The 26,353-nt window shown below is 41.2% G+C and overlaps 1 protein-coding gene across 1 annotated transcript in view; it reads right to left on the reverse strand.

The window, feature by feature from the left end:
• SCAPER (S-phase cyclin A-associated protein in the ER) overlaps positions 1-26,353 on the reverse strand; it is a 507,933-nt gene that overhangs the window by 1,229 nt on the left and 480,351 nt on the right. The window contains exons 28-29 of the mRNA XM_006888275.1: positions 7,023-7,214; positions 3,992-4,043 (exon numbers count right to left, since the gene is read on the reverse strand). Coding sequence (XP_006888337.1) covers positions 3,992-4,043; positions 7,023-7,214 — 244 coding nt within the window. The remainder of the gene's footprint in view (positions 1-3,991; positions 4,044-7,022; positions 7,215-26,353) is intronic.

Raw genomic sequence — 26,353 nt, forward strand, 5'->3', positions numbered from 1 at the left:
AAAAATATTAAAAAGTATTGTTTCTCTTACTATTGTTATCTACAATTAGTTTAACTAAATAAATACCAAATAGCAATAAAACTACAAAGTACTTGAAGCATTAGAAGACTTAATTACAGAGTTATTTATGACAAAGAGAAAAAGATTTGATTTTTAAGTACTCAGCCTTATCATTCAAGATTGTCTCTTTGATTAGATCTAGAGAAACATCAGCAACAGAGCATCATTCATTCTTTCAAGGGACAGATTGGTGAAATAAAATCAATGATTTATTTGACAACCAAAATATATTTAAACAAAATATAAAAATTGATGATATACAATTTCTTTTTCTATAAACTGTTTAAGGGCATTTTTATTTTCCTAAAGAGAGAGTTGTTTGGTAAAAACAGAATCAATTTATGAGAATTGAAAAGTTTCATGAGGGTTATTCTATTGACTATTATCATTTAAAGAATTCTGAGTGTTGAATATCCCATGGACTGACAAAAGAACAGATGTTGAAAAAGGTGCAGCCAGAGTGTTCCTAGCAGGCAAAAATGGTAAAGTTTCATCTTTTTTAACTTTGTACATGTTGCTAGGAGAGACTATTTCTTGAAGAGGGAAATCATGCTTGGAAATGTGAATGGACAGTGAAGGAGAGAATATAAGACATTCAACCAGATGGACTGATACAGTGACTGTAACAATGAACTTGAATGTGTCAGAGATTGTGAGGATGGCACAGCACAGGACACAGTTCAGATCTGTCGTTTATAAGGTCACTATGAATTGTACTCAACTTGATGGCACCAAACAACATATTATAAATATTGGGAGATACTGATTATCCAAAATGAAGATATACTCTTCCTAGAGAAAAAATAGAACTATACTACTACTTTCTTCCTCACCTTCTGTTTTTATTTCCCCCTAGGCTGTTTGATGATCATCACCATTGAGTTTGTACCTGCTATTATATTGCTCCACCTTATTTTAACATACTCCCTTTTCATATTAAAATTTGAAATTTTCCATCTTCATTTACATTTATTAATGACTTCTGGGAGGTACCTTAATCATATCCATAATGAGTTGTTAGCTTCAATTAAAAAAGGTGGCCCTTCTCTAACCTGGTTGTCCTTTTCGTGATCTTTATCCTTCAGATTTTACAGGTTACACTTAAAGTCAGGCTATCTACTTATTGTGAGAATCGATGTTTCACAGCTCCATGGACTCTGACGTTCTTTTTGGCACTGCCAATGAAATCAAACATATGATATGTGTTTTGTCGACCTATACTTACAAAATATAAACATTTTTTCCTTAGGTATTGATCACTAACAGGAAGTAGAGTAAGGAAAAGTCATATCATTCTCAGTTAGACCTAAAATGTTTGAGGGATGTATGTGTTTCAGAATTTTTTTTTAATGGAGAGAGAACATGGGTCAGCAGAAAATGAAAGAAGGAAAAGTGACATACAATATATTTTCAAAAAGATGTGAGTTGGCAGAATATTTTAAAACATTCAGATTCTGTTACACTATTAATCATAGCGACCTTGGAGTTGATAAACGTTAATAAAATCCTCTCCCTAGAATGCTGAATATCCAAATGTCTGCCGCAAGATTTAGACAATCTAAATATACGAAGCTGCAGGATAAATGTATTGCCCTTGAAGTGAGTGATAGAAATCACTCACACACAGTATATCAAAACCTGCTATTAACTGAGAGGACAGTTATGAAAGCATAAGTAAATGGATAATTCAAATTAAGGTAAGTATGTCCATTTACTATATGGCATGTTCCCTTTCATACTCGTTACTAGTCTCTCTGAGGAAGCATCTACCTTCTATTGCATAATAAAAGAATAGCTGGGGAAGGCATTTTTTGTGAGGAGTAAGGCACTGTGGTAACTTAAACTATTTATGAGAACTATATGGTTCCATCTAAAATTGTAGTTTGACAGATCTGCATTAAGATATAATCACAGTGGTTGTCAAAATTACATTTTTATAACATGGAGAGAAATTCTATGTGATTGTTGTAGAAGAAAATGATTCTAAAAAGCTAATTGGAGTACAATGAAGTAGCAGTACATAGTTTAATAAATACAACAATTTGGTGAGAAAAACAAAAGAATAAAAATAATAATAATAAACTAAATATGTCTAAAAATTAAGATTATTAAAGTTCATCAATTATCACAAGGAGAGGAACAAAGTTAAATGTGAATAATCATGATAGAAATTGGGAAATATATGCAGAATTATACTTTTAATAGAAAACATTGTAATGGATTACTTAAATATATGTTGAAATATGAATTTAAAAAAAAGAAATGAATTATTACAAAAATTATCAAGTGGAAAGAAATGTTTTGTCTTAATAAATTTAAGATATATTTGTAAGAAAATATACCTCGCATATTTCTTGCTCTAAGATGTTATTTTGTTATTAAAAGAAAATGCAGCATTAATAAGAGTAATTGCTTTAAACTTAAAAGTCTGATGTTATATAAGAAATTGAAGGGTATTTCCTATAATATTCTGAGTTTAAAGTTTACAACAAACTTATTACTTATATACTTTTAGGGAAAATGGCAATAAGCACAGAAGAGAGAATATAGATTAAAAATAGCATTTAATGAGTCAAAATTACTCATTTTTCTAAATATATTATTAAAAAATTTTAAGAGCTTATTTGTTAGGAACAGTTAACTGATGTCTCTCAAGTAGTCTGCAACTGGTTTTACAAAAGCAAAAAAAAAAACACCCAAAAAACAAAACCCAGAAGCAGGCTGTGAATGCATGAACTGGGCAGAAGGGAACTTGTACAGAATTCTGACTTAGATAAGCAGTATTGACTATGATGTTGATGTGAATTTCTGAAAAGCTGCACAGCTTTTTGTTTACTTCTTTGGCTTTCCTGGGTCAATGAAACATAACGTCCCCCTGTCCCACGATATTTTAACAGCTTTACTTCTATTCTTTTATACACTTTCAACACCTGTCTCCTGTTCTGGCTTTTTCTTTTGTCATGGAGTACAAGGTGATCCTGTTCCAGGGACTTACTGGTGGGGGTCCCAGAGGGTCCCTGCTGGGAATGGCACTTTGGATTGGACACTTTCAAGACAACCAAATGCATAGAGTTTTGGAAAATTGAGGTTAGGGCTTCAGTGAGTGATGGCACTTGTCCAGCTCAATTACACATGGGATAGCAAGATTTTAAAAATAAAAGTGACAGTGCACATTAACATTCTCAATCTTTGACTCAAATCACAGGAAACACCCCAGTAGGAATACTATAGAAACACAAACACATAAATATTTTGATCCTTGAACGATGCTAATTTGTTACCTTTTTGTAAATTAATGATTTAGTCTAAATATTTAAATACTTAAATTCAGGAAGATGGTATAGATTGCTATCATTGGTAATTTTATTCTAGTCTGAGCAGGAAACCATTTCTATGTGACTTGAGTATTTATGTGAGGTATAAGCCGTTATTATTGATTTGTCTCCTGTATTACAGAGGTGCTCTCCATTTCTTTCATCTTGCATGTTGTTGTACGCTGCTGAGTTTATTCCAACTCCCAAGGAGTCTACAGGACAGAACCCCCTGTAGAGTGTTCTAGGTTATAATCTTCCAGGAGCAGGTTTCCATGTCTTTCTTTCCTGGAGGCCTTGTTGGATTTGAACCACACGCCTTCTGATTAGCAGACATGTGCTTAATCACTGTTAAGCCACTAGGGTTTATTTATCTTGCAAGAAAAAGGTTTTGTGCTCTTTTTTTTTTCTTCTTCCATGTATTACTCCGTATATTTGAAGGCACTCTTGCTTGATGACAAAACTGATTTCTTTCTTCTCTGAAAATATACTTGGTATCTGAATGTCAATCTTTCAGGTGATGTAATAAATTGAGTTTTCTAACCCTTAACAGAGTGTAGGGGAGAAACATGTCCATTTGGCTAGCAAATGCATGGAATTTAATTTCAATAGAGACGTACCTTTGAGCTGATAAGACTGGTTATCTGTCTGACCTGGAGCCTGTGCAAAATCCTGTGTGAGAGAAGAAAAGAGTTTATATCAGTGCTGTCAACAGAGCAACTCACTAAAGATGGTTCTGAAATGCATATAATTTTGAGGCATACCCTTTGCAAAATTTTTCATATGATGACTTTGGAGCACAAACACAAATACTAGGAAATGTCTATTACATAGGATGTCCTGGGTTTTCTCCCCTTATTTATTATTATTATACTAGTTTATTTACAAAATTAAAATACATTATTTTCCAGAATAGATTCTTTTAAAAATATTTTTATTGGTTTTCATATCCTAATTCTTTTACATTATGTTTCATTCATATACATTGTGTTTTACACAAATCTTTCATTTACACTGTGTTTCATACAATCAGTCTGTTCTAGTTTTAATAAATTTAAGTCCAATCGTAATGACTATTGTTGTTGTCGTTGTTATGTGCCATTGAGTTGTCTGCAAACCATAGCGACATTAATGTACAGCAGTTCTGAACCCTGCCCTATCCTGAGCCAGTCTCACTAATTCCAACACAGCAACCCCCACTGCCCCAGTTACTGTATCAGTGCATTTCATTTGGGGTTTTCCTCTCCCATGCTGTCTTAGATCTTCTTAAATGCCACTAGGGGCCAGGTGGCTGTCTACCATGGAAGCAACAAGAAATGAAAAACTATACTCAAATTTACTTTTTTAAAATAGTGATAGATTTCTTTTAAAAAAATCATTTTTAAAAGTTGCAACCATAAATGCATTTATGAATTTTGAAGCAAAATTTTGAGGTCTGGAAATTTTACTTTTAGCTATAAAATGAAAAATGTGGAATATTTAATATATAAATCTTCAGGAACCTCTGACAAACCAGCAGCTTCTATTTTAATATATAACTTTTCAATTTGTACTAATAATCCCACACATAGGGACCTTTTAAAAACCAAATCCTGCTATACATGGTCATCAGCATAATTACTTATGGAAAAAAATCATTGATTTCATTACTCTTAATATGAACACAAACATGCATATATGAAATCTTTCTAGTATTATAGATTTTGTGTTACATATATAAACAAAGGGAGATTTAGAAGTGTATTGTGATCAGTATCAGAAGAAAGCAAAACATATCTATGAGCTTTACTTTAGAGTCTGATATAATTCACATTTTCATAAATGGTTTTCCAAGCTGCTCCAGATAAAACACTGTCTTTGCTCATACATTACTGCTTCAGCTTACGCTACATAAACTGCACATCCCCTCCCCACTCCTGACAGACCCTTTCTCTTCTCCCCAGGCACTGGTCACTATTGGACACATTACTGTCTTTCCTTGTTTTCTGGTTTGATTCCTCTAATTCCATGAGTCAAAGATTTACTCAATGGCACTGGACAACTTTAACAAAGGATCCAAAAGACAGGCAATTTTGGTCTATGTATCTCTAGGAAGAAGCCCTGATGGTCCAGCAGTCAAAGTACTTTGACTATTAACCAAAAGGTTAGCAGTTCCAAACACCAGCCATTCGGCAGGAGAAAAATCTGTGGCAATCTACATCTGTAAAGATTTCTAGTCTTGCATCCTAGAGGGCTTGAGTCGGACTCAACCGCAGTGGGTTTAGGTTTTGCTTTGGGATTCTCAGTGCCCAGGGCATGCCTTGTACCCTGCAGGAACTAAAAAATTTCCTGCTGAATGGCAGAATGTACCACCTGAATTTTACAGAATCCCAGTTCTAAAATTCTGAACAGTGTATTTTCTAGTACAATTTAATTCTAAGTATCTAAGAATTTTTGAAGAAAATTAAATATGATAGTTATACTAGGAAGCTTTATTAAGGCTTACATTTAACCAGAAGACATTTTTGGAAAATCACTACCCTACTTACAGATGACTATATGACTTAAGAATTGGTTTCAGAAAATGGAACCCGGACTCAAAGAGAATTACCAAAGAGAAAATAAGCCCTTTCTAAACCTAACTGATCTTGCTTACTACCTGAACATCTAATAGAGGACACTGTAAAACATGTGGACCACTGACTGGGGTCTAAAGTAAAGAGGGCCTGGGAGAAACTTTCCATGGGTCTAAACCATCTAAATGTGATCACACCCATAAAACGTTACATGTGTATGAACCAGAGGAAGGAACAATACTAACAGAGAGCTTTGCTTTCTGTTTCATTATCATGAAGAACAGAAAGCACTGTCTGCTAATCACGTGTATGCCACGGAGCCAAAGCGGTGAACAATTTGAAAGAAAATGGTCTACTTTTCAGCAAATAATTATCTACAGCACAAAAGCACAAAACAAAACAAAAAACCTTCCAAACCCCCACAGGATTAGTTAGCAAATGTTAAAAAAGAACAGGCATTTCAGTTTTGTTAGTTGATATAGTTATTTTAGATGTGGAAGTCTGTTTTGTTATAGCATAAATTCTGATTTGAGTCCTACAGAATTTAACTGGATCCAAAAAGATATAAGGCTGGCATGTATTAAAAAAATGTTTACTTATAAATTTATAAATTACCAGGTCTTCTCCAGGTTAATAGTATTGCTAATGGTAGCAATTACTATTCCCTTTAGCTAGACTAAAAAGAAAATGAATGCAGTAGCTAAAACATATATTTAGAAATCATACTTATGAAAAATTACAGAATGAATTGAAGATTTAACTGAACTATCTTCAGCAATTTTATCTATTCTCTTTAATGAGACTGAATACAACAGTTATTTAAGACTTAACAAAGCCTGGCAGCCTGAGTGCAGGTTTACCATTTTGTTAACTGGAAATGATCTTTTGTTAAAAAGCTGACACTTTCAGGTAGAAATCATACAACACTAAGTTCAAGTCTATCCTGATATTTTAGAAACATATTTTTTTCCAAGAAGTTATGTGTCACTTATAAAAGGTGGTGTGGGGAGAACTAAGAAATAGCAGTTTACTTTTACTTTTCAATCACATTAGCTTTTTCATAAATCCAGGATGTCAGGCCTAAAGGTAAAGGTACCTGAATAAATGTGGCCAGTAAGACACAGCTCATCTCCTGCTCCAGAATGATCTTGTTCTGACGGTTGTTGTAACAAGCAGCGATAAGTGAAGGGAACAGCACTTTGATCAGTCGTGGGTCGCTGAAATACTGGAAAGGCAGCTGGCAAAGCTTCTGCAGTACTGTGGGGTGGCGGCCAGACTGCACGATTACCTGAAAGAGAGGAGGGGCCCCAGGTCAGCTGCCAGAAGGCCAGGGCTACCCTGGTCCTGTCGGCTGGAAACCTGGAGAACGTACTGAAGGAGTGCAAATAAAGATTCCTAATTCTTTAACTTATATGTCATTGGAAAAGAGAGAAAATAAAAAAGACATTACATTTATAACTTAAGGAAAAGATTACAAACGTTCTTTAGCCATTTAATAAGTGTCCCGTCATTAAAATGGCAAAGATCTCACACACAAGGAATACAATCTTCTGTGGCCCTGTCTACTCTTCCTCTAACCCAGCTCACTGAATTAACTCAGTGCATGCCGGTCTGTCTATCCTGTATAGCCTTGCACAGAAAAGGGGATTGTAGGGGAAATGGAAACAGTTCCAGCAAGTACACCCTTTAAAGATCCTTCCTCCGATCCACACTCCTTATCTGGGTTTCCGTCAGTGCCACTGAGTCTAAAAGGAGAATTGTTTAGATAAATGAGACTGTTGTCTTGAAGCAGTCTAGGTTTACAACTGTGTACATTTTAAGAAATGAGGCAATGCAATTAATGGGCCTGCAGTGAAGCCTTCCTAATTTACTTGCTAGGCCTTCATGATGGACTAGAAATGCCACAATCTGATCTGTTTCAAGTAACCTTGATTAGACCATTCGAATATGAAAGAGCTAGGTGCTCAAAGCCCACTTTCTGGTCCTGGAGGAAGCTCCTTGAAGGTTAAGGACACTGTAAAACCCAAGGTCAGGACTGTAAATGGTACTTCGAAAAACACAATTTTACAGGTACACACCCAGACAGAACGGCATTCAAATTAAAACCAGAGGGCAGCATGAAACAGCAGAGGCAGGCGAAACATAAATTACAGGGATTTACAAGTTTTCAAAGTACTTTTAACAATACTTTGAGAACACACTCTCAGATGATAATGCAGTTTGGTTTAAGAACTGAATCAACAAAGTAATAGTTCACATATTTTAGTTCAATAGCTAAAATGACATCAAAAACCTTTAGAGAATGTTGATAGGGACTTGTTAATACCTTCAAATCCAGAAGGAATTTTAAAGACTAATACTCTGTGACAATCCAGCACATGGCAGTGTGCTGCCATTTCTGACACTGGCTGAGAAAAATATGCTCCATCATCTACTTTATTGATAAAGCATTTACTTAAATCTTTATTTTAATTATTAGCTACAGATTCTGTAACCCGGCCAAATGGTTGCCACTTTAGAATTTATAATGATACCATTATTAGAAGTCTTTTTCCCCCCTCTTTGGATAAAAATTAAGAACAAATTTGTCCTTGGAACTTGGTTGTTAAAATGCTATTACTGGGAGACTCATTAATTGAAAAGCTATTACACTGGCCAGTCTGGCTGGCACTGACCGTGTTAGCGCAAAGACAACAACTCCTGATTCCTGGTGAATGAGCTGAGGACATGAGAACTTACCTGGATTCGCTCCACCTGGGCTCCTGAACTTCACTGTGGGTCAGCCCACTTAAAGGATGGAGCTTTACAGAGATCACCATGAGTGTAGTCCAGTGACTTGTCAGAGTTCATTACATAGAAATCCCTGGACTGTGCATGTCACAAATGGACGTAGGAAGTTAGACAACCGTGGGGTAGAGTGTTCTATTCATTAGACCCCCTATGGTGGCACTTAGCCTGGCTACAGCTAAGGGGACCATGAGGAGAGGTGAGAGCCACAACCTCCTGGCTTGGCAAAGAGCCAGAAGGAGATAGGCTGGTCGGCACTGCCCTCAAACCACATTTTAGGCACTGTAGAGAGATGGGGTCAGGTCTTGCAAGGAACCAACTTGCATTGCTGGGTAATTCAGGGGGGTTTGTGGCACAAAGTTGTGCCATCTCTGTATCATGCGCACAGCTAAATAGGCAGTTAAGGACCTCTTCTCAGCAAGGACAACACAGGGATGCAAATAGCCTGACTAGCTGGGCAGGGCCTTCGGTGCTGGGAGAGGCTCCCGACGGGGAAGACTGAATTTTATGTCAGCAGGCACACTTAGGCCACAGAGTTGTCAAGTCTTTTCTGATTGATTGCTCAACCTTTTTTAAAAAAATTTTTTTTTCCTCTTTCTGCTCAGACCTTTTAAAGTCAGTAAAAAGTCATTATGGGATAACAATCTTTCTTTAAAAAAATGTCATCTAGAAAAACTCAGATTTATAAAACAGGGTTCTTGATTTGCTTTCTTCCTACTTAGAAGACCACAGAGTTATAACGAAGTCAATTACCTTTGCCCAGACAGAGGACTTCCACCTGGTCCTAAGGTAGGTACTGTGGTGTTCCGAGCCTGGCCACCTGCCCACCTTCGGGGATATAGGTTAGCACAAACAAGGGGTGTCCTAAAGAGCTCCTTCTAGACACAGGAGACAGAGTAGCCTGGCTGTAAATTTCTTTGGTGGTCAATGCCATTACTAAGAGACAGCAAGCAGAGTGGCTACGGTTCTGTCTCTCAAATGCAACTTCCACTTTCAGGTGCAAAGCAAGGCTCCAAGAAGACAAAGGGGATTTTAAGGATTCAAATCAATAGCGACTGGAATTGGGCATTCTGCTTGCTCTGAGGCAATCTTGGGTTCAATTCTAACATCTCAAAAACCTCAAAACTCATTGCCGTCAAGTTGGATCCAACTTATTGGTGACCCTCCAGTGGGTTTTCTGAGGCTGTAAATTATAAGGAGATTCATCTTCCTCTGGAACAGCTGCTGTTGGATTAGAACTGCCAGAGAGGCACTGGCTTTGGATTAGCGGTGGACTCCCCTACACACTATGCCCCCAGAGTTTGCTTTTATTAGTACAAACTAAAGAGCTAGAAGATTTGAGTTCCTGCTTTCATCAATGAGCTTTGCGGACTTGGGCAAACTGCTAATTACTCTGGGATCTTTAATGGTACATTTTTAAAAGTAAATTATTTTATTGCATACATATCCATACACACACGGTTGAGTAGCTCAAAGGACATTTAAAAAGTGGATATATCTCAGTCAACATACTCAGTCAAGAGTATGTTCAAGGGTGTCAGATCATGTTTCCCACAAGGTTAAGACTCCTTTGTGTTGAATTTGAGAAATGCTACACTGACACTATGTGATTGCATTAGAACAAAAGAGAGGGTAACTGCAGCACTTCTTGGAGCCAATCTTGACCACTGTGGAGGGAGGGCTGCACAAGTCTGCGGTCATCTGAGTAGAGGACAATGGATGTAATTCCACAGTCACTGAAATATCACTGCATCTTTTTATTTAGTAGGACACGGAATAGGAGGAGGGAGGGAGGAAGTGGTCACACGAAGCAAGCCTGGTCCATTATGCTCTGTATGTAGGTGACAGTGGACCCTGGGATCACTCGCGTTTGTGGTTCTATCTGTAACTTGGGGAAGAGGATAATTTAGAACACAGTAAGTTATATGTTGGCAATGTATATTATGGCCTGGGGAGAGTAGGAAGATCTAAACACTGAGATAAAAGAGGACAAGAAAAAGAAATGAAATCTGGAGCAGATAAGCAGACACGCTGGTTCCTTTATTTGCTGCTCCCTGGCTACCCACTAGCTATGCCTGGTGGTCTTAGTTTTGTATTCCATACCAAATGAAGTATACCCTGGGTTCACCAAGAGAAAGACAGCCAGAGGAGAGAGCTCTATATTCAGCAGACAAATACTAAATGCCTCCCTTGCCAAGTGCTTTATTAAGCACTACAGGAACATAGAGAGGAATCAGGACAACCTCCTCCAGCCACCTTCACATGTGGGTACAATACTTTAGCTATTAAGGCGATGAACTATGCAAGAAATGAGAATACAAGGAGTGGGGCCCTGAGAGAAGGAATCTAGGGAGGGAGCGACTGCGTCTCTCTAAGGTGAAGTGCAGTGCTGCACTGAGATGGGTTGGCTGGAAGCTGGAAGACTGCCTCAGATCTGGGAACCTGGAAGGTGTAGGAGGAGAAAAGCAGCAGCTTATAGATTCTATGCCAGTCCTAACTTAGTCCTTCCTACCTCCTCACCCCCAGCTACAAGGACATTCCACTAAAAAGGGTCCCCTTGCTAACCAGGTATTTCCAGAGTGAGTGGGTTTTCCCAGGTCAATCATCTCTAGCAGCCTTAAGCCAGGAGGATTGCAGGCTCGAGGATGCTGATGTTAGGCGGCCTGGGCTCTAGATCTGCTTAGCTCCTGATGTTGTGATCTTTTAACCAGTATGAGCAGCAGAATCCTTTCTAAAAAACAGCATAGATGGCAACCTTTAGGGTTTTGAGGAGAAGCCAGTGAGACAGGGAGACCCCGGACAAGATGATGTCAGTGATGAGTGTTTAGTTAGCTCTCCTGGAGGTTCAAACAGTTAGGCACCCGGCTGTTAACTCAGAGGCTGGCAGTCTACAGGAGGAGGGCCTGCTTTCATAGGGGTTACAGCTAAGCATATCTTATCAGCAGTTAACTCTGTCACATGGGGTTGTGATGAGTTGAATTCAACTTGACGGCACCCAATAACAGTTGGTTCCCAGCTACTTCTGCTGGCTTTGCACCCTTGAAAGATCAGAAGCTTTCTCCTGGCATGAAGCCTAATTAGTGTCTTCCACCATCCATCCCCATCCCCAGGGCTGATACTAGATGATCATCATCTAGATCATCTTCAAGCTTCGGCCGCTTGGGAAACCACTGCGGTGGCCTCTCCCCGGCCTGCCAGCATAGGCATAGGAGGGAGCTATGCAAACAGTGTGGGGATGCCAGCCAGGATCCTGTGGTGGCAGGGGAGGAAATACATTCTGACAGCTCTGAAAAGAAAATCCCAGTGTGAGCATGATCCAAGAAACACAGGTAAGTGGCACAGAGAAGTTTTGGCGCGCGCGCGCGCGCGTGTGTGTGTGTGTGTGTGTGTGTGGCTGTTGTGCTAGATCTGTCAGTGTGGAAATGGGGCAGGAAAGGCCAGAGCTAATAGGCTGGTGGTGGGGGTTCTTGATTCAGAGTCAGAACAAACTTCTCAAATTACTCAAGGAAATCCTGAGGCCCAGGAAGTCTTCCCAGGCAGCATAGCCAGAGACATAGCTTCTCCTTTTCCACCCAATGATATGACATCAGCCTGTAGCTGAATCTCCACTGCCAACAGCTCAAAATAAGAAATATATCACTGCAAAGAGGACTGGGGGCAGGGGGAGGGGGTTGTAATTGTGCAACAATGAATGAGTATTAAAAAAAGTGAACTAGGGGAGTGTTAGAAAGGAGGGCGAAGGGGTAAAGTGTGCAACAATGAATGAATGAAAAGCTAACGTCTCTGTAAATGTTCGTTAAAATCACAACTGAACAAAACAAATATGAGATATTATCTCACTCCAGTAAGATTAGCAAAGTTTGACAGAACAGCAAACAACAAATGCTGGCGAGGTTGTAGAGAAATTGGAACCCTTATTTACTGTTGATGGGAGTGGAAAATGGTGCGACCACTATGGAAGACAGTGTGGTGCTTTCTCAAAAAGTTAGAAATAGAAATACCCTTTGATCCAGCAATTCCACTACTGGGAATATACCCTAAAGAAACCAGAACTGCCACCCCAGCAGATATATGCACATCCATGTTCATTGCGGCTTTGTTCAAATAGCAAAGAGCTGGAAACAACCCAGGTGACCATCAACAAATGAATGGCTAGAGAAGCTCTGGTATATTCACACAATGGAATACTACCTGCATCAAGAAACAAGGAACTCATGAAATGTTATACAAAATGGGTGCCCCTGGAGGACATTATGCTGAGTGTTCGAACTATCTCTGTCACAAAAGAGCAAACACTGCATAGTGCCACTGTTATAAAACAGGACTGACATCAAGGTTAGGGGGAATCTAAGAAAAGAGGGTTTAAATAATGTAAACGGCATTGAAACAGATGAGGGAGAGAACTGTTTGAAAGAATACATGATTAAGTATTATTTTCATGACAAGAGTCCAGAATGAGAGCTTCATGGGGGGAGTGGACTTGGGGGAGGATTGTATAATGAAAGTTTTTTTTTTTTTACTTTTCAAAGAGAAAAATCAACTGGGGAGAGGGGTAGGCAGGGAGGAAAATGTACAACAATGAATGGATGGAAATCCAAAGTCTCTCTAAACTCTCATTAAAATTTCAACTAAAGAAACACAACTGAAACTTTTATTAAAAGTAAAAAGACAGAAACTTTTGTCTTTTACTATTATGTCCTCTACTGCTGGGCTTGAGAGCTTGTCAAGTCCTCAAAGTTACTGGAATGAATGAATCCAAGTGATGAGGGCCTCTGGATCATGAACTCTTTGGTGCTTGTCTTGGGCAGAATCATACCTACTCTCTTCACTTTAGGCACATAAACCTGAGATCTCAGTTGTATCCGCATCATGCTGCTGTAGGGTCTAGCCTCTAGAGAATAGATTTTTATTTTATTTTTTTTTTTAATTGGCTGCCACCTACCCTAAAAGAAAGTTGGATTTGGGGGCTGTCCTCAGAGTTCTTGAGACCAGTTCAGGGATCTCTGGCAGGAGAGGTTTTACTGGCATTGATGAGAGGTCTGGGAAAGACCCCCATGCTGGTGGGGGTGTGGCTGGATCAAGTCCACCTAGAACCTCCCTCTTTTGTGACACTGGTCTCTCATTTGGTATGGAGGATTCTGAGGCCTTTGAGGACACAGTATTGCCAGAACACCAGCACCATTAAAATAGCAGAATGTTTGTGGCTGGTAGATACTACCCAATAGTCTATAAAGCTCCTCTACCAACATTATCTGAGCCTTTAAACGCCCCTTAAGTTGGGCAGACAGGGCTGACTAGCCTCTTGTCATGAAATTGATCCTCAAAGTTAAGAGACTTGCTCCATGTCCGCAGGCAGTCAGTGGTGGAGCTGAGCCGGGAACACTGTGACTCTGAGTGGCTTCTTCCTCACTTCCCCGCCCCCCATGGCCATCACATCCAAGGCACCTCTGAGCCGCCCCTCCTGGGGCACAGCAGCTCTGCCACCAGCCTGAGCTTGCTCTCACCACTGGCTGCCAGCCAGCTTCTTGCAGGACTGTGCCAGCCCAGATGAAGACGAGGATGACATACTGCCACTCTAAACAAACTAAACCAACCGACATACACAGATTGAACCAACACAATAGGCCTTTCTTCAAAACCTATATTCTTCTTGGCTAAATGTCAAATACCAGTTCTTGGCTTATGTGCTGGGCTGTGCCAAGGGTTTGTCTCAAAATTATCAGGCATAAAAATGTGAGCTAGAGGAACGGCTGGTGATGGGACTAGGCAGCATTGCTGCCTTCTCGAAACAGCCCTGACAGGCTCTGAGTGCCTGCAAACTGGCACTCAAAAAAGAAATGCTGTTTTATATAATATATGCATAAAACTTGCTAGAACCATTTTGCTCAAAAGTTAAATTTAAAAATGAAAAAAAAGAAGATAGTAGGCTGGAGGCTAAGTGGTCCTAAGTCTGATTTATAAATGCAACAGGCAGATGTCACATGTGAAAAGGGACAACTGTAGTCAGTTCATAGGCTTCCAAGGAGGGTGGTGAGAGGCCCACAGAGAGTCTATCTTGTTATGTAAACGGGAAACTCCCTGATTCTCCTCACCCAGAGGGCCCCTTTCTTCCAACTGTGACCACCTGGAATGCAGCCAACAACCAGGAAGTGAGCAAGCAGGCTGCTGAGCAGACAGATTAGTCCATTCGCCAAATATTTACCGAGCATCTATCTGGCCAAGTGCGGGGCTAGACACTGGGAGGAGAGGAGCGGGCCGTCAGGGATTTCGCTGCCCCACAGACTCCTAGTCTCCACAGAACCCAGGCCGCTCACAGGAACTCCATCTCACCCCACCAACCGACACCTCCCCTTTCAGACGTAAGGCTCACAAAAGTGGGAGCTCTGGTCTACTGTAGTTAGGAGCCTGCAAATGAGAGAGAGGAATCTGCTGGAGACAGGGAGGGTGACAACATGAAGAAACATCAGCTCACACTGATAAGTGACAGAGTGGGAATTAAAAAGGATTACAAGGAGACAAAAAGGCAAACTGCCTGAAACTCTTTGGTCTAAAAAAAAATATCTCCCCTCCTCCCCTTTTAAAAAAATTTGGTCTTGAAGAAGCTGCACTGCAACCCCAGAGGTATGTATGCGGTTTGAATCTACCAGATGCTCTGCTGGAGAAGGAGGGGCAATCTCCTCCTGTACCAGTCAGATATGATTTGACAGTACACACACACACACACACACTCCCCCCCCAAATAATAATAAAATAAAATAAAAAAAATTTAGTCTTGAGAACATTACTGTATTACAGTAAAATATCATGATCATAACCCATTATCTTGACTATACTCTTCACTGTTAAAGTCTGCTTTCACATATGTGATAATCATCATGTGCCTAACATTACAGTAGTAATTTATTTCTTAAGGCATTGAAATATTATATACTATAGTAGGATTATTCTATGTAAGTAGGATCATATAATATTTGTCCTTCCCTCAGTATAATGTTTTCAAAGTCCATCCATGTATCAAGACTTCATTTCTCTTGATGGCAGCACAATGTTCTGTGGGATCAAGGCATCACATTTTCTTTAGCTAGACGAGTCAAGTGTATAGAGACCAAAGTTTGTTAGCGGCTACATGGGATGGGTGGGAAGGAGTGGGAGAGGCCTCAAAGCTGAGGGAACACAGATTATTTTTTTTTTTAAATGTAAATTGATATTAACATAATGTTCAGCTTGTCTACATTTATGTATAAACATCCTCCCTCTTTCTACCATTGTTTTTTTTAAAGTTTATTCTTTTTTAAAATATTTATTAAAAATAATTTTAATGAGCATTTACAGAGATTTTGGATTTCCATTCATTCATTGCTGCACTTCTCTCCCCGCCCAGCCTTCCCCCCGCCCCCCAACACAGATTCTTTTAAGGGTGAAAGTATAGCCTGGGAGTGGAGAAGGATGGTGACTGAACAATACCACAAATGTAATCAGTGCTGTTGAATTGCATACGTGAAGACTGTGATAATGGCCCTTTTCGTTACATGTATATTTACTTGTTATTGTTGTCTATCACAGACTCAGATAGCTGATCCTCCAGCGGGTTTTCAGAGGCAGTTAATCCCATGGGAGAAGAATGCTCATCCTTCTCCCACAAAGCAGCTTGTTGTTGTTGTTATGTGTCGTCGAGCCGCTTGTGACTCATAGCGACCCTATGTACAACAGCCCTAAACTCTGCTCTGTCCTGTGCCAATCCCACTGTCTCTGACACTCCCATCCCGATTATCCCAGTCACTGAATCAATCCACCTCACAGAGGGCCTTTCCCTCCTGTGCTGTCCCTCCACCCTCCCAAGCATGATGTCCTTCTCCTCACAACATGTCCAAAGTATGTTAGACGGAGCCTCAGAATCCTTGCCTCCAAGGAGCCACCCGGTTTAACCCTTTCCAGGACAAATCTGTTTGTTTTCCTAGCAGTCCATGGTAACCTCAATACTCTTCTCCAACACCAAAGCTCAAAGCCATCAATTCTCCTTCCATCCTCCTTAGTCACTGTCCAACTCTCTGATGCATAAAGTGATTTCAAAGACCATGGCCTGTATCAGACACACCTTAGTCTCCAAAGAGACACCATTGCTCTTCAGTACTTTGGAGAGGTCCCTAACAGCAGACCTTCCCATGGCAATGTGCCTTTTAATTTCCTGGCTGCTGGTGCCAAGACTGTTGACTGTGGAGCCAAGCAAATTAAAGCTGTGTACAATCTCAGTCGCTTCACCATCCATCCTGATGCTGCCAATCGGTCCAGTGGTGAGAATCTTTGTCTTCTTGACATTGAGCCTCAATCCATATTGTAGGCTGCAGTCCTTGACCCTCTGCAGCAGGTGCTTCAGGTCCTCTTCAGTTTCAGCAAGCAGGGTTGTGTCATCTGTATAACACAGATTGTTCATAAATCGTCCACCAATCTTGACCCCATATTTCTCCTCATAGAGCCTTGCCTCCCGGATAATCTGTTCTGCAAATAGGTTGAAAAGGTATGGAGATAGGATGCATCCCTGGCATACTCCCTTCCCAATTTTGAACCATGCAGTGTTCCCTTGCTCTGTTCTGATGACTGCCTCCTGGTCTAAGTATAGGTTTTGCATTAGCACGATCAAGTGTTCTGGGATTCCCATTCTTCTCAGAGTCAGCCACAGTTTGTTATGATCCACACTGTCAAATGCCTTTGCATAGTCAATGAAACACAGATACACACAGAGCAGCTAGTGGCCTCAAAATGTGGTGCTTTCAGGATTGCAGCACAGCTTCTTGCCACTAGGCCACCAGAGCTCCTTATGTTTATTATGATTAAGAAATTGTAATTTATTTTGTATAATTTAAGAAAGCAAGGGATTGTGAAGATTTTTTAAAATTATTAAAATAGTCAATACTGTGTTTTAAAGATAAAGTTGGTCATCTACAAAATAGTAATTCCCTAACCATACTAAAACCTTGGTACTGAAAGACAAAAATAAACTTGTAAAATGTTCAGTAGCAGTTTCGTTACTTAAACACATGAGCGCAGGGTCATAAAAGGCAATTACCTGCTTTCTAGAACTCACCTACACTCACACAAACAATACACAAAACCGATCAAGTTCAATTTTGCTCACTTATATTCTGAATCTCACTGATTATGTTAATATCTAAGAGCTCCATGAATTATCTATTCTGTGTTTTGTTTTATTTTAATGTGTTCAATTTCCCCCCCTTCCCATCGTGCTCTCTGGCAAGTGTTTGAATACTCATGTCATGAGGAACAGAGCCCCTATGCCTGCCCAGGGTCATATCCATGGGTCCTGCCTGGTCAGGGCCTGATCAGCACAGGCTTCAGACATATGTACTTAGGCAAAGTCAGACCCACGAGAATTCCGAGTTTCCTAGTCTCAAGGCTGTAAGCTCTGTAAAGACTGGGGCTGTATCCTATTTATTTACTGCTGTAGCTTGAGGAACTCTGGTGGCGTAGCCTGTAGGTTGCTGCCTAAAGGCTGCACTTCTCTGGCAGTTGGAATCCACCAGCGGCTCCTCGCTGAATGATGGGAAATATCCTCTTGTGCAGTTTAAAGCCCCCAAACCTCATGGTGCTAAGTACCTTAGAGCTGGAAACGATTCATAGCTGATCCACCAGCGGGTTTTCAGAGGCTGTCAATTGCACAGGAGCAGACTGCCCAACTTTCTCCCATGGAGTGGATTCAAACCACAAGCCTTTGGACTGATAGTGCAACTCCTTAGCCCTAAGCCACCAACCCTTACAAAGGTCAGCAATAAGTTAGTTTCAACTCAATGGCAATGAGTGTATTCCATGTATTTGGTATAGTGCCAACGAAATGCCTGACAGACAAGCAACAACAATCAGGTGAATAAGGGAATGATGACTGAGCTTTGGTGTATAAACCTGATTTTTAGAGTGGGGGATACCGTACCTTCCACACTAAAGCCGGAGCATGGCTCATCCTGTGGTGTTCAGGGGAAACCATTTTTGGACTTGCAAAAGCAGCTGACTGGGTACTTTGGCCAGCAGCCTGTCTCGTCTAACTGCTTCCTGGAACGGTGGTGCGGACTGAAGCAGTGAGGTACGGTGGGGGCAGCTCCTTTCAGCCAGCCCTGTGAGCTGGCCTGTCCTGTGAGCTGGCCTGTCAAGCCCAAGGCCAAACCAGTTCTGTAGGTCATTGTGGGAAGGTGAGGGAGGTATCAAGTCAAGACAGAAATGTATACAAGTAGTTACATCTCACCAGGGCGAGAATTCTTTACACCCAAGAATTCTTGTTTTGTTTTTTCCTTTTCTTGTCAGTGACAAGATGTCCTCCACAGAGGGGCAAAACTAGGTGTCTAGACACCTAAATTCATTAAGAGAGACAGCGGGGACAGTCTGTAAATCATTGGAACAAAGGATATTTTTCTAGCAGAGAAGAGAGAAAGTAGTTGCTGCATTCCTTAGCCAAAGGGGCTTTGCTGAGGCACTAGGGCATCCAGTGTGGCCGGGCCAGGAGTGTGTACAGGCCTAACCTCTCTGTCCACCCTGCTCCCGCCAAATCTCATCACATCTGGAGCCACGACCCAGCCGGGAGGGGGTCTGGAGACCAATAACCTCTAAGTAACACACAGGAAAATGGCATGCCCTTAACTCACTCATCTTACTTCTCTACTAGGATACAGTACCTTGGGGGAGGGATAGGGTGGAGACAGTGTAAGAGTGTCTTTATGAAACAGTTCAGAAGAAGAATTTGGAGAGTCTGTTCACATATATAATCAAATCAATTTCACAGTAGGGAAACACAAAGGTTCCCTTGGTTAATAGGGCAAACAAATTTCCTCTCCTCCCCAAGCTTTCTTCTAAGACAATTTCTAGGTGGAGATTAAATGCAGAGATCTTGGTAAACTGTGGTAGCCTTTTCCTTGGTGGTCTCTGCAATTCATTGCTATCCAGAATAAGCAGGGTGTCAAGGAGGGAGGAGAAGGGAGGAAGGGAGGGAGAGCAGGAGGGAGCTCATCAGGAGAGTCAGTGAGAGTCAGCAGCTGGGGACTTGGCCTTTCATAGGCCTTAGAAACCAGGTGGTCCCAGAGAAACAAGCTTTCCTCGTGCAATGAGAGGGAAGTTGCTGTTCTGTCCTTCTTCCAGGGACTTGGGGTTAGAAGGTCCACTCCTCCAATGTCATCTGCTTCCATGGGGAGGACACTGCTTCAGGACCATAGCACCTGTTCACAGCCATGGGGCTCCAGTGTGGGAGTCCTGATGTCATCTCCCCATTCTCCACACTTGAAGAGGGCTGAGATGTCACTTGAACATATCTTCCTGCTTGTCATTTTTAGGGGGCTCTTCCTCACCTTTGAGTAAAACCCCAAATTGTAGGCCTGGCACACAGGTCCCTTTATAACCTGGCCTCTTCAGTCTGAGCTCTTGTTCTTTTAGCTTGTAGTTCCCCGAATGTGCCAGGTTACTTCACATAGTTTTGTTTGTGTTCCTTCTTACGGCTGGAACGTCTTTCCTGCTTTGCTACCTGGTAAGGAGCTACTCAGCTTCTATGGCTCATGCACGACTTCCACTGTGACGTATCCCCAAGAACCTTTAACATATGATACGGTGTATCTAGAGTTGGTTTCCCATCCCCCATCCCCAAGTGCCTGTCCTCAACCACGAATGTCAGCAACTTGAGAGACTTTGTCTATTAAATTTCTTACTGTATCCTGAGCATCTATGGCAGTGCCTGGAGGCGTTAGCTGGATGTCTATTGAAGGAAGGAAGGAATCTTGATACCAGCAACGGTGTTTCTAGGCTGTGGACTCCACAAGGATGAGATCTGGGCTGTATTTGTTCCTGTATCTGCCAACACATGGTTTGACACAGAGTAGGCATTCAGTAAAAGATGATAAATGAGAGAAAGAATGAGTGATGAATGCCCATATGGACATAAAGCTCATGATGCTGGCATAACCCCAAGAACTAAGTCACCCTTCCAGCCTTCTGTTCTGTGTTACAGCCTCTTTCCTCCTTTCATGTTGTCCATCCTGTGAGGAACAGAGTCTATCTTTTAAATGAAGCATACTCGAAATCCTTTCAAACACATCTTGCGGCATAAGAAGGTTGGACTAGATTAGCTCAAATGCTTGGTCCAAACCTAAAAGTCACGGATTCTATAATTCACCAAGGATTATCCCTAAAAGTGCTGCTTCCATGCTAATTTACGTTTGAGAAAGAACCTGGCTAAGAGTACAGCACTGAGCTTGGCAAAGACACAGAATCACCATATTACCATAAACTCAAGGGACTAGTTTATTCTGGATTTTTATCTGTATTATCTGTGTCCCATCTACCACCACAGTGGGGTCAAGAGGCTGGTCACAGAAGGCATGAATGATGTGATGGGTCCAGTAATCTTGGACAAGTCTGTCTCCTCTGTGACTGGGAGGGGAGTTGGCTAGATGATAAGCTTTCCAGGCCTGCATCTGAGCAACTACACATATACATACCTGCTGCCCTACATATACAACTTAACAGGGTGACTTTAAAAAGCTGAGAATTTAAAAAAAAATATAAACTAGTTATCAGATGATTTTTTTTAATCCCCAGTTCTCAATTAATTAGATAATTTGATCCTCTAACCTAGCTTCTTTCAGAAAAAGGAACCATTCACCTAAAACCTCCCCAGATTCTACAAGTGGATGCTGAAAAGATTATGTCCTTTCAGAGATAAAAGGCTGTGCTGTAATGTTTTGGGGGGTGGTGTGGAATAGGAAAGTGGATAGGTAGATGAACAGCATTTATAGTATCTTGAAACACAAATATTCCAAATGGTTTGGACAAACCCTGAGGACAGCTATCTCACCACATAGCCTTTGGGTGGTGTTGGGAGCAGCAGGGTTAACAAATGCCTGGCCTTAGTGGACAGATTTTCTGGTCACAAGCTAGTAGCAGCCAGGATGCATGGATGTATTCTGTGGGCATTTACGGGCTCGCCGGCAATAGCTTACGACAATTTTATTTAATCATAAAAATATAATAGTAGCCAAATCTTTTTGTAGTTTCAGTTTACTGCTTTCTCAGGGGAAATAAATGGTCTCTCGGATTTCTTCTGCTTTCATCTCTCTGCCCTAAGTACAGTAGGATAAGGTTCCAATTAAGGCCCATTAAATGTTCAAATTGATTCATGTGAGCCGTTTTCCCATTTCTTCTCTTAACACAGACTCAGTGCTCCTCTCAGCTATCTCGTGGTGTGTTTTCAGTTTACCCGCTGCTCATGCAGAAGAGAATGATTTGGGTGTGAGGTGTCCCTCCTTCCTACTTCTGCAGCTCTGGGTGAGTGGAGGCTCTCCTCCACTCCCTTCCAACAAGCATGTGCTCATCACCTGTCAGCCATATCTACGTGAACCAGGTACGCCTCCTGGGAGGGGAAGTGGGCAGCAGACCGGATCGGACCCGACCTCTCTGAGACTCCGGGTGGCTGTGAGAGCACTGGGCTGAGTGGCAGCCCAGAAATCCCCATGGGAGGACCCCCTGCTATATCTTACATCCTTTGTGTCCATGGAGGAGCCCAGTTGGCAGGGAATACTTGAGTTTCTCTGGTTTCTCGTCAGATGGGGAAACACTCTCTGACAGCAGAGATGGGCCATTTAAAGTGATATCAAGTGTCAAAGCTGACTGGAGTGGATTCTCCAGGGCTTTTCCCATTAAGAGCTGGGCCGCTGGAGGCAGACAATGATAATTTCAACAGCAACAAGAGTTATCATTTGTTCTGGGCCAGACAAGGGTTAGTCACTACATATATGATCTAGTTTAATCAACACAACAACTCTATAAGGTATTAATATGATCATTTTATAGATGAGAAACAGGCTCGAAAGAGGTAAGTGGTTTGTCCAGGATCACAGAGCTACTAAATGTGGCAGCTGGGACCAAAACTTAGGACCTCCTGGCCCCAGAGCCTGTTCTCTTCACCAAGATGACATCTGTACATTGACTAGCTGTGGACTACTGCCCCTGTCTGACCTTAAAACACCAGGTAACTTCCTCAGATGTACAGCTGGGAGGCTAACAGTCTATAGTTTGACAGTTCCCAATGAACTATCTATCTAACTAGCTAGCTAGATCATCTTCTATCTCTCCCTATCTCTATCTCTATCTAAAGGGATTTGAGAAAAAGAGTTTTAAAAATGTTTTTAAGTGTCCTCAGGACAACTGTTATTAAATGGAATGATATGGTGAATTTGAGGTCTTAAAGAACACTTTCTTAGATAGGACAAATTGAACCAAAACACTTTTTCCAACAAGCTCCTATTAAGTCAGAGTAAATGATGCTGTAGTAATGCCATCAATTTGGTGAACAAAGACCATAAAGGTATCTACTCTCAAAGTCTCAGATCTGACTAATAAGGACTGTATTTCACCTTCACAATAATCCTGTGAGTTCCAACTTCTTTCCCCCCTTCTTCTTCAGCAGTTCAGGGCATTTAATACAATCTCCACTCTGTCCTTTAATTTCTAATTTCCTTTTCTCCTTCTATCTTAACCCATTTGACTGACTCACTGAACTCTGTCCTTGAGAAAATGCTGCCTTTTAAATGCAGAGAGCCAAAGAGGGAGATTTATTATTGATCATGAGTTACACTTTGATGGAAGATTGCTTTAGCATCGTTTTCTTGTATGTGTTTGACATAGCAGGAGAAAGATTTCCAAGCGCCACAGGACAGTTAAGGTTTGTGCACACTCCAGGTCTGACAGCAGCATTCATCTCTGAGCCTTATCCACATAACTGGGCTTTGAGGATCCTGGGATGAGGGTGTGGATGGCTTATTGCTTGGTTTCCTTGTTGTTATTTTCTGCTTCTCTGAAGTAGGACATGATTTTAGGTTTGTGCTCAGAAGGGAATCCATCACTTCATATTTCTTTGTTCCTAAACTAGGACCTCATGATGGTCCTGTTTCGCCAATGCACCATCCCTGATCCACAGTGACCTTAATGTGTAACATAATGGAACACAGCACCTTTAACGCCAACAGTCCTGTACTGTCCTCACAGTGACGGCGTATGTGAGCCTATTGCTGGAGCTACTTGTGCTCTTGACCTCACGTCAATGCTGAGGGAGCTTAGTGGATTCTCAACATTTTATAATGCAGGTGAGACACAGGTAATTAGACAAATTAATCTGTTTCATGAAGATAACAACAAAGGTGTAAGCAAGAGATACCAAGAGCTCATTTCTTGAGCCATTTACTAGGAGTCAGAACTTATGCAATCTCATTTTATTTACACAACTTGGAAAGCAGGGTATAATGACCCTCATTTTACAGACGAAGAAATGAGATCCAGAGTTTAGTAACGTGCCCAAAGTCACACTGCTAGGAAAGAGCAGAAGAAAGACTTACTAACTGGCTGACTTGAAAGCTCATGCCCTTTAACCACTGTGCAATTCTACCAGTGTGTGGATTTAGAACCTCAGCTGCAGACTGATGCCCTATCTGAATCCATTCAAGTGCCTCCTTACCTACCAATGCCACATCAGATACAGCAGGAAGAGCCAAGGGGGTTACAGCCAATCACCAATCAAACAATTTCCAAAGAGAGTGTGCTTTTCTCAGGTTAGCATTAAATCTTAAGAGAAGCTTCCATCTGAGGTTCAGGTTCCTTGGGGTCTCTGCTGGGGATTCTTGTGGGTCCCTCACAATACAGCCCCTGGGTCAAATCCAGGAATTCCTTATGACCTGAACAGTAGTTTGTGGAGTTGTGAAAATAGTGCCTGGTGTGAGCATGGGCAAAGCAACTTAGTGCTGGAAGATTCACAAAAGAAAGGAGGGGGAAATAAAAGCTGGATTTTTCTTTGCACTCTGAAGTTGATGGTGCTTAAAATACAATCAATCAAAACTGCTAACTTGCAAATATCTTCATTTTAATACCAGCCAGATCACTTACTACATGTCTTAAAATAAACACTTAGGCAGAAGTTATTTTTAAATAGGGAATTTATTGTTTTTGGGGAGGAAACCCAATTTTTCTTTGGTGATGTAATATTATAAGTAACTTGTTAAAATGATCATATTGTTGAAATTCTTAGGTTCTTCCTGAGACACAAAGTTGCTTTTTAAAAAAATAAAAATATTTTTTTTGTTTTAGGTTAAAATCTGAACAGCCAATTAGTCTCTGAATGAAACAATTCACACACAAACTGCCCCCTGGCACTGGCTGCTCTCCTTGCTGGGCCAGCACTTGCTCTATTTCCATCTGCCTGGTTTCCCTGATGCCTCCACACTGTCTCATCTTTGCTTTTGGGAGAATGTTACCCATTTGGTCTTGTGTAGTTGAGTGTCCTAGGGGCTATATAAATATTATTTTCTATTTTATGGACCCCTCTAGTAGTATTTGGCTAAAAGGTTACCCTGGTAAGAGGCTACACTGCAACCCAACAGGCATGCAGTTCCAATCTACCAGTTTCTCCACCTAAGAAAGATGAGCAGTCTCCTTCCATGAGATTTACTACTTCGGAAAACCCATTATGAGGTCAGCTATTAGCCAGTTCTGGTATACAACTACCACCACAACCACAACAGGAGCAGCTTCAGTTCCCAATTAAAAGGATGTCCTAGGGCAACAGTCCTGGGGGATTCCTCCAGTCTATCAGTTAAGTAAGCTCATTCTTTATGATTGTGAGTTTTGTTTTACATTTTTCTCCTATTCTCACTGGGACCTTCTAACGTGTCCTGAGGCAGAGTGGGTGACAGTGGGAGACAGGCAGACTCCTTGAGTCTTTAATTTGCTTCTCTGCCCTTTGCTCTGTGCTGTTGTGTGCCATCAAGTTGGAACCAAGCCGGCCACAGCTGACCCTCCAGTGGATTTTCAGAGACTCTAAGTCACACGGGAGGAGACTGTCCATCTTCCCGCGGAGCAGCTGGTGGAGCTGAGTCACATGCCTATGGGACTGCAGTGCAGCTTCTTACCACTAGGCCGCCAGATGGGAGGAAACCAGCAGGTATATCTTAGATGTCCACTCATATCCTAGACGTTACTCCGAGGTTGCAGAACATTATCTCTATGAATTATGTTATACCGACTGACTGAAATGTCCCCTGAGGGCACAGTCTTGAGCTTCAAGCCTATTAACTCAGCTCCACGAAGTATTTAGATATATCTAGGGAATTTTCATAATATGTGCTTTCTACACATTTGCTCTGTGATATATAATGACTCTATCTCAGCACAAACACATATATATAAATGATCACAACTACACACAGACACACACACATGCTCTGTCATCCACCTATGTTGCCTACATATCTATCTATGCAGTCACAGTTTTTTGTTTTTTGGTGGTTTTTTTTTTATATATAGATAATTCCTGTCTTGGCACAGGTGAAAGAAAGGTCAATCTGAAATGAACAGATGACTAGATACCATGTGTACTGCAATCAACAATCTGGAACAAGACATACACGATTAAATAAATGGGGGTTGGGAGAGGTCGCTATGAGTTGCAGGTGACTCGACGGCACATAACAACAACAACAACAACAACGCTCACCTTTGCCATTGCATCACAGAAACTCGTCAACGAAGGAGCATTGCTGTGTTCCAATAAAAATTTATGGACACTGAAATCGGAATGTTATGAGATGGGCTCCTCCACTCCAT

Source organism: Elephantulus edwardii, unplaced genomic scaffold (assembly GCF_000299155.1).
Source record: "Elephantulus edwardii isolate Elephantulus edwardi_28Jun2011 unplaced genomic scaffold, EleEdw1.0 scaffold00066, whole genome shotgun sequence".
Classification (NCBI taxonomy): Eukaryota; Metazoa; Chordata; class Mammalia; order Macroscelidea; family Macroscelididae; genus Elephantulus; species Elephantulus edwardii.